At 39.0% G+C, this 9,763-nt stretch overlaps 2 protein-coding genes across 2 annotated transcripts in view; one reads left to right on the top strand and one right to left on the bottom strand.

Annotated features, from left to right (window-relative positions):
* The window catches only part of lbhl (LBH regulator of WNT signaling pathway, like), an 18,738-nt gene extending 12,198 nt beyond the window's left edge, over positions 1-6,540 (bottom strand). The window contains exon 1 of the mRNA XM_027280652.1: positions 5,904-6,540. Coding sequence (XP_027136453.1) covers positions 5,904-5,989 — 86 coding nt within the window. The 5' untranslated portion in view covers positions 5,990-6,540. The remainder of the gene's footprint in view (positions 1-5,903) is intronic.
* On the top strand, positions 3,505-9,690 carry LOC109141194 (complement C1q and tumor necrosis factor-related protein 9). Its single transcript, XM_027280655.1, has 3 exons — positions 3,505-3,817; positions 8,250-8,319; positions 8,582-9,690. Exons 1-3 carry the CDS (start codon positions 3,764-3,766, stop codon positions 8,974-8,976), a joined length of 519 nt encoding a protein of 172 aa, XP_027136456.1. The 5' UTR covers positions 3,505-3,763; the 3' UTR covers positions 8,977-9,690.
* Positions 9,691-9,763: the final 73 nt, after the last annotated feature.

Here is a 9,763-nt window from a genome sequence, read left to right as displayed (position 1 = left end):
CTTTTTTTTTTGTTTGCTTGAAATCATTGTACATTTAAGCAGAGATCTGGAGGTTGAGGATAATCGGTTACAGATAATGGATGGATTGAACAGCCTCATCTGCATTGGAAAAGAGTTCATATAGAAGAGCAAAAAACATGTGTAGGAGCCATATGTGTGTATGTTTTATTTGACCACTAGAGTGTAGTATTTTTTTTGTTTCTGTCTATTTTGTAACCACCAAGTACACAGGTGTATATAATAGGATTGAAATCAGTTTGAGTTGAATGGTGGTGGGGAGCACACCAGTTCTTACTGGCATCATGGCATTTCTTTATTTTTGCAATTAATGGGAACCTCACCCAAACAGAAGAAACTTTTGCACATTATTTTGTTTTGCCTAAACCGAGAGAGAACAATTCACAAACCACCATTAGTGGCTAATCAAGTTTCTTTTTGTATTCAAACACAAGTAAGAACTGTCTCATGGAGGAAAAAGGCATATTGGAAGGAGGCTGCTGCGTGGATCGGGAAGCCTTGGATCTTGGAATACCTCTTCTCTTCACCAGACAGTGCTGCAGATGACAAAGGTAAATGAGACACAGCAGATAATAAAAACTATGCCTGAGTGATTTAAGAGACTGGACTGTGTTGATGGTTTGGATTTTGGAAGTGGATATCATGGATGTATATGAAATGGAAAAGTTCATTGGAAACTGGAGGAATTAATTATCACCTGTGAAAGACTGAAATTATTCTGCTGCCAACATCACATGTTGACATATTGACAGTTTGGAAATGGAAGAAAACGTTGAGGTTGAAAATGTTATTTCTGAGGATGTGCTGCAAAAGTGATGTGGAAAAAAGAGAGAGAAAATTGTAAAAGTAAAAGGCGTTTCACTTCTACTGGAAAACTCACAAAGAAACTGGAAGTTAAGCTTCAACCAAGCATCCAAATAAAGATGAAGATTGTAATCTGGTTTTAATGAGTTTAACAAGCTATGTGATGCTGCTGCTGGAACTCATAATGTATTGTTGGAAATGCCATTGCCAGAGGAGGAGTATAAAGGCAACAAACATGGTTTGAGCAGAAAACTAACGCAAACATGAATATCTTGAATGACGTAATAAATGAAGGAAGGAGCAGCACTAATCCAACACGTGGCTGCTTTGGAAAAGAAACATGCACTGGAAGCTCAAGAGGAAAAACTGCATTTTGAGCAGGAAAGATTTAAGAGGACAAAAGGAACAGAAAATGGAACCCTATTAGCTGCTGCTACAGCTCGAATAGCCATACTGAAAAGCAGTGTGTGGGAAGTGACACAACCATCCTGAAACCTGCTTGGTGCACGTCCTAAGGAAGGAAATATGAACAAACACAACTCACAGAAAATCCCACTTCAGTACAACAATGCAATCCCTTCAAAGGTCACTGGGAGGCAATATACTGTCTTTAATTCACACAAGACCTCAGAACATCACACGTTGTACCACTCCACAAATGACCACAAATGAAAATGTAATTCAGAACATTGTCAACATTATGCAGCGACAACAGAAATTACTGCTCAGTTAGTTCAACAGCCGCACTCAGCAACTCTTCCACCTCCACAATACCAATATTTGACGGTGACCCTCTACAGTAGTCTTTATCATGGCATTGAACAGGGGTTGGAAAAAAAAGTCACTATCTCCAAGAATGCTTGTATTACCTAGAGCAGCACACCAGGGGGCGACCGAAGGAACTGATCAGAAGCTGCTATCACATGCCAAATGATCAAGGCTTGACAGAGCCAAGTATTTGTTAGAATGGCAATGAAGAAGATTGGAGCAGCTTACATGGAAAAAGCCTTAAGTTGGCCATCAATTAAAGCTGAGGATGTTTGTTCTCTTCAAACAAATGTATTTTTGAGGGATGCTGTAATATGTAATAAGTTTACAGTACATGGCAGAGATGATGTACCATCAAACCTGAAAAGCTTGTGATGAAAATTCCATACAAATTAAGAGCGATGGAGAGCAGCTGCATGTGACTTACAGGAGAGATGTGGAAGCAGAGTTTTGTTCTCTGATTTGATCCATTTTCTAGAACAACAAATCAAAATTCTCTCTGATCCATTTTTTGTAACATACAAGCATGCAGACTACTACATCTAAAAGAGAAACTCTCAAAATTTTTAACCAGAAATAAAAATCCTGCCGCTTTCAGACATATAAAGTCTACAGAAACACCAAACTCCCATGCCTTCTCCATATCAAAAAGCAAGACTACCTCATGTTGCATATGTAAAGATGATCACACAATAGATTGTGTACAACTTAAGAACCAGATGCATCGTGAGAAACTTGATCTTTTAAGGCAGAATGGTGTTCGTTTTGGTTGTCTAAAACCAGGTCATGGCAGCAAGAGTTGCAAACAATCTTTTAACATGTAATGTATGCAACTCCAAGCATCCCACAATGTTTCACATTGCAGCAAATTCAGAACATCTGGACAGCCAAACAACGTGTTGTCCCTCAGCAGACCTGTGCTCGTACTGGGGCCGGTAAACAGGAATGTGTTATTCTTCATTATTTGCTACCTGTGCACGTAAAGGTACTACAGAATGGTAACCCTACATTCACCATTGGCCCCCCCCCCCCCCTCCCTCCCCCCCCCCCCCCCCTCCCCTCTAAACTCTAAACACTTTTGCCCCGCGACTCCAGGAAGTTCTTTTTCGCGCTTTTTTCTACTTTTTCCTTTTTGTCATAAGACTGTACCTGATGCTGGACAGCTACCTATACACTGTCCTAGCACTTCACACTTAAGCAATCCATCTCCCTTCGTGCCTCTAACACCTGTGGGGATACAGCACCCAATACTCTTCAAAGACTTTTTCACCGTTCTGTACTTTTTCTCGCGACTATGAAGCCTTTCTGGTTATGATAAACACGTGGCTTTAGACGACTGAGGTTTCACAACTCATTCAAAGTACTGGCCCGTTTTCACCCAAGACACCCGACCATTTTTTTATAACCCAGAACAAGATCTCAGAATAAAATGCGCCTTTCTGCATTACCTAATATTCTTAACACAGTCCCATACGTTGTATGCGTGGAGGGATTTTTCGTGATCGGCTACATCAAATGCCCCCTCAAAGCCTTTGAGTATTTATTAATTTTATCTCAATGAGTTATTTTCATTTACCATTATTTTATTAACTTGATGACCTTCCTGCACTCTACCTTTTTCGTACCTCCTTGTACTTGATTGTACTTGTTTCTAAATATTTTTTTTGTTTGCTTGAAATCATTGTACATTTAAAGCAGAGATCTGGAGGTTAGAGGATAATCGGTTACAGATAATGGATGGATTGAACAGCCTCATCCTGCATTGGAAAAGAGTTCATATAGAAGAGCAAAAAACATGTGTAGGAGCCATATGTGTGTGTATGTTTTATTTGACCACTAGAGTGTAGTATTTTTTGTTTCTGTCTATTTGGTAACCACCCAGCACCAGGTGTATATAATAGGATTGAAATCAGTTTGAGTTGAATGGTGGTGGGGAGCGCACCAGTTCTTACTGGCATCACGGCATTTCTTTATTTTTGCAATTAATGGGAACCTCACCCGAAACAGAAGAAACTTTTGCACATTATTTTGTTTTGCCTAAACCGAGAGAAGAACAATTCACAAACCACCAGTGACTAATCAAGTTTCTTTTTGGTAGTCACAACACAAGTAAGAACTGTATGGATGGAAAAAGGCATTATTGGAAGGAGGCTGCTGCGTGGATTGGGAAGCCATGGATCTTGGAAATACCTCTTCTCTTCACCAGACAGTGCTGCAGATGACAAAGGTAAATGAGACACAGCAGATAATAAAAACTAAGATACTGGACTGTGTTGATGGTTTGGATTTTGGAAGTGGATATCATGGATATATATGAAATGGAAAAGTTCATTGGAAACTGGAGGAATTAATTATCACCTGTAAAAGACTGAAATTATTCTGCTGCCAACATCACATGTTGACAGTTTGGAAATGGAAGAAAACGTTGAGGTTGAAAATGTTATTTCTGAGGAGTGTGCTGCAAAAAGTGATGTGGACAAAAGAGAGAGAAAATTAACTGTAAAAGGTGTTTCACTTCTACTGGAAAATCTACAAAAGAACTGGAAGTTAAGCTTCAACCAAGCATCCAAAATCAAGCTGAAGATTGGTAATCTGGTATCTGCCAAAATAACAACTAATACTTTATGCAATGTGAGAACCTTTTTTAAATGAGTTTAACAAGCTACGTGATGCTGCTGCTGAAACTCATAATGTATTGTTGGAAATGCCATTGCCAGAGGAGGAGTATAAAGGGCAACAAATATGGTTTGAGCAGAAAACTAACGCAAACATGAATATCTTGAATGACGTAAATAAATGGAGGAAGGAAGCAGCACTAATGCAACACGTGGCTGCTTTGGAAAAGAAACATGCACTGGAAGCTCAAGAGGAAAAAACTGCATTTTGAGCAGGAAAGATTAAAGACAAAAGGAACATGAAAATGGAAACCCTATTAGCTGCTGCTACAGCTCGAATAGCCATACTGAAAAGCAGTGTAGTGGGAAGTGACAACAACCATCCTGAAACCTGCTTGGTGCACGTCCTAAAGAAAGGAAATATGAACAAACACAACTCATAGAAAATCCCACTTCAGTACAACAAATGCAATCCCTTCAAAGGTCACTGGGAGGCAATATAACTGTCTTTAATTCACCACAAGACCTCAGGACACTCAACTAGGTACCACTCCACAAATGACCACAAATGAAAATGTAATTCAGAACATTGTCAACATTATGCAGCGACAAACAGAAATCACTGCTCAGTTAGTTCAACAGCAGCACTCAGCAACTCTTCCACCTCGGACAATACTAATATTTGACGGTGACCCTCTACAGTAGGGATCTTTTATCATGGCATTTGAACAGGGGGTTGGAAAAAAAAGTCACTAATCTCCAAGACTGCTTGTATTACCTAGAGCAGTACACAAGGGGGCGACCGAGGGAACTGATCAGAAGCTGCTATCACATGCCAAATGATCAAGGCTATGACAGAGCCAAGTATTTGTTAAAGGCAATGAAACGAAGATCGGAGCAGCTTACATGGAAAAAGCCTTAAGTTGGCCATCAATTAAAGCTGAGGATGTTTGTTCTCTTCAAACAAATGTATTTTTGAGAGGATGCTGTAATATGATAATAAGTTTACAGTACATGGCAGAGATGAATGTACCATCAAACCTGAAACAGCTTGTGATGAAACTTCCATACAAATTAAGAGCGATGGAGAGCAGCTGCATGTGACTTACAGGAGAGATGTGGAAGCAGAGTTTTGTTCTCTGATTTGATCCATTTTCTAGAACAACAGATCAAAATTCTCTCTGATCCTATTTTTGGTAACATACAAGACATGCAGACTACTACATCTAAAAGAGAAACTCTCAAAATTTTTAACCAGAAATAAAAATCCTGCAGCTTTCAGCACATATAAAGTCTACAGAAACACCAAACTCCCATGCCTTCTCCATATCAAAAAGCAAGGCTACGTCATGTTGCATATGTAAAGATGATCACACAATAGATTGTGTACAACTTAAGAACAAGATGCATCGTGAGAAACTTGATCTTTTAAGGCAGAATGGTGTTCGTTTTGGTTGTCTAAAACCAGGTCACGTCAGCAAGAGTTGCAAAAATCTTTTAACATGTAATGTATGCAACTCCAAGCATCCCACAATGCTTCACATTGCAGCTAAATTCAGAACATCTGGACAGCCAAACAACGCTGTTGTCCCTCAGCAGACCTGTGCTCGTACTGGGGGCAGTAAACAGAAATGTGTTCTTTCAATTGTACCTGTGCAAGTAAAGGCTAAGAATGGTAATAAAATTTTGACAACTTACGCTTTCCTGGATCCAGGAAGCTCGGCTACCTTTTGTACAGAACGCCTGATGAGACAGCTAAACATGGACAGCATCCAAGCACACATTTTCCTGCAAACTGTGGGATAAGCACAAACTGTAAAGACTCATGTTCTGACTGGACTAGAAGTATCTGGTTATGATAACAGGTTTTTAGACTTACCTGAGGTTCACACTCAAAAAGCCATGCCAGTTACAAGACACAACATTATAACAGAAAAAGATCTCAGAAAATGGCCTTATCTGCAAAAGATTAAAATTCCCAAGCTTGATGTTGGAGTGGATTTGTTGATTGGCACAAATGCCCCAAAGCTTTTGGAACCTTGGGAAATCATCCACCGCTGTAATGATGGACCCCATGCTGTTCGAACTCTACTGGGGTGGGTAGTGAACGGCCCACTTAGAGAAGGTGGAAGTGATACAGGGAAGACTGGCTGCCCTACTGTCACTGTCAATCTCCACTGATAAAGTGGAACAGCTGTTGATTACCCAGTACAATCATGACTTTAATGAAAGGTCATGTGAGGACACTTTAATGTCAAGGAAGGATATGAGATTTCTCCAGATTATGGAAAAGACAACTTGTCTTAAACAACCACTCCTGTCACTTTTTTTTTTTTTTTTAACAGCAGCATGTTTGACAGAGTGTGTGGAAGCTGGAAATGCACTGTTGGGTCGTAAAGTGCAAAAAGACGCCCTGGGACTCTAAAGGTTTTCATCAAACTGGCTTCTCCTTCAGGATTGATAGACAGAGCCTTGTAACAATGAAATCCTGTTCTTTTATGTTTCCTATTTTTATTTGTGCCTTTTGTGTCCTGTGTCAGTATGAAGGTTGTCTGAGTCTCATAGCACTCTATGGATTAATGTAGAAGTGTGATATTGATCTTTAGTCTTCATTCTATACAAAATACATGTACATGCTTGAACCATCAAACTTGATCCCCACTCTTGAGGGGTTGAGTTGTGGCGAAGCTGGGCTTGAGTCTCCCTCATTAAGATTCTATAGTGCGAGAAACAAGACAAATGGAGGATATTCAGGTTAACAGCAATTTGTCTACAATCAGCTGTGTGGTCTTCATAAATATTATGATTTTCATAATTTCAGATAAGTCCCATGTTGTAAAGAGAGAACAGGTTGACTTTTATTTCAGAGTAGATCTGGGAAAAGGACAACAGACATGATTAACAAAAAAAAAAACATAATTTCATTGATTTCATTGTCCCCACAAATACATATTAAATTCTGCAATATAAAACCCCAAAAATACAGTACATTCAGAATTAATCTATGAAATGTACAACATGAACAATTTAACTTAATTACCTGAAATATTTCCATCTTCCAATCAAAACAAAACCCCACCTCCTTTTGGTCTCCATAAAAGGGTACCTATAGAGGCATGCTCCCTCTTTACTCCCATGCCCAGAAGCATAGAGGATTGGAACCAGGTGACAAACAAACTACTGTTTAATTGTAAGCGATAAAAATGTATATAGCAAACAGTGAGGGAGTTAGCACTTCCTCACATCCCATGTTTTAGCCTATAATGTTTAAAAAGCTGGCAGTTCTTGCCCAAGGCATTTTAATATAGCTTAAAACAAAAATAGTTATGCAAATGAGGTTAAAAATGGGCAGTGAAATTTTTTCAAAACTACATCGAATAATTGCTCGAATAATAAATTGCTGTTTAAATTAGAAAATGGCACAACTTTCTCTGTAGCCGCCAACGGATAAGCACAGACTTGTCCTGAGTTTTGAGCCAATCACAACAGAATAGCACTGTGCCCTGAGGTAAAACTTGATAGTTTAAGTTTGTTAAACAAAAATGAGTAACAAAATGAGTAACCCAATGACTCTCATACTCATATACTCATACTGTTTAAGTAATGCAATAAAACTAACCTTTAAAGTGGTGTTTACTCAAACCGTTTGCATAGAATGAACTTTCGGGTTAACAGTGTACACAAGGAATGTTTGTCATTGTTGTTCTTCTGTAAGTCAAAACCTCCCCTGTCATTTAAATAGTATGCACTGGGGCTCTTGAGGTTAATGAACAGGTAGCACCTGCATATCAGCTTCAGCCTGTCTCTGCTCGTCATAACAACATTTGCAGCATTCACCTGCAAGACACTAACAGGTAAGAGGCTCCAGGTTTAACTGTTATTTATACCTGTGTGTATATAGTGTTAAAATGGATATCTTATAAGTGTATAGTGTTAAAGTTTAAACCTCTATAGGGTTTAAATGTTTTTCTTGCTATTACTACTATCTAACTTACCATCAACTTAGTGCGTGGATTAAACAATCCTAATTATTGTTTTCAACAGACACTCACTACGACATCATCAGAAGTCATGGCTTATGAACCAGGACGTGGAGACAACCTTCCTTCAACAGGTAAAACATAAACGGCATTTGTGGTATTATTAACAGGGTGAATTATATTTTAATGCAAATGTGACTTATTCAATACAGAGCTCCCACCTTCTCTTTATTCTGCACCTTAACGGAAATCAGAAAGACAATACATACTGGAGAGGGTCTTGCATTTTTAAGAAGTGAAACAATGTCCAGCTCTCCTCCCAACAATAATTTTCATACTGTCCCTAATTTTTTTTCACAAGTCCTAATTATCATAATGTCAATGAATGTCACCCAGGTACTGTAGCCTTCACAGCGAAGCTGAATGTCGATGACAGCTATCCCTGTCACTCTGGAGTCCTGAAGTTTACCACTGTGCTGGTCAACGAGGGAGAAGGTTACAGTCCTGACACAGGCATCTTCTCCTGTCCTGTGGATGGCTTCTATCACTTCACCGTGCATGTGTCTGTGTATGGGCGTGGGCAGTGTGCAATATTCAAAAACAGGGAGAAAGTAGTGTCTCTGTATCACACCTCTCTCCCTGATAAGTGTAGCCAAGTGGCCAGTATGAGCAGTGTGATCAAACTGTCAAAACAAGACGAGGTCTGGGTGAATATCTGGGGGCCTGGCAGAAATGATATTTTTGCAACTCAAGATAATGACACTGTCTTTACTGGGGTTCGTTTGGGTTAATGACATTAGTGTCAGTAAAGTTCTTGGAGGGGCTTTTTTTTCCCCATAATGAGCCAGTACCACTTCAGTGTATTCTTATTATTCTTTAGTGAGGTTTGTTACAATTAACACAGTTGTGCTTTTGCATCAATAATTTAAATGTTTTACTGAAGTAAACTGTGTTGTGCATGACCAATAATAATGTAATGCTGTATGGCTTTATTATAAACAAAAATAAAAATGCCTGAATGTTCTTTTTTCTTGTGGCTTCCCACACTTAGAGACACATTTTCAAACCTCTGAAAGCTATAGCACGATGGAAAAAGTGACAGAGCGCCACATTTATTGTCAGGTTTAGCTTCAAGCAATAGGTTTTCCTGTGGATTCAGACAGTGGAACAAAAGAGTCAGTATTTGTTTGGGTACAGTTTTGTGAGTACAATTGTGAGTTTATGGCTGAGGTCAGATAAGTTAAGCTTGCTAAGGTTTAAGGTTGTGCATTAAAGCTAGTGACAGGCATGTAGCCACATGTCTTGATGGTTTCCAGAGCAAATTTTGTGTTCACAGCTCTAACAGAAAATAATACTGTGGAGTCTTTTCCCTTTTCCTTCACATACTGAATATAATCATTATCAATAGTGATATTAGTGTCAAAATATCAATAAAGTTCTTGGCTGGTATTGGCTTTTCTTTTTCCACAGTTACTGAAATTAACATTGATTTTCATCTGTTCTAAAATAGCAGTAATGTGGGGCTTAATTGCAAATCAAGTACGCCTCAAATATTTTTTTCTGTCTTCCAACAGCTAG

Source organism: Larimichthys crocea, chromosome VII (assembly GCF_000972845.2).
Source record: "Larimichthys crocea isolate SSNF chromosome VII, L_crocea_2.0, whole genome shotgun sequence".
NCBI lineage: Eukaryota > Metazoa > Chordata > Actinopteri > Sciaenidae > Larimichthys > Larimichthys crocea.
Note: the sequence above shows the minus strand (reverse complement) of the source record. Positions and strands in the feature narration are given on the sequence as shown.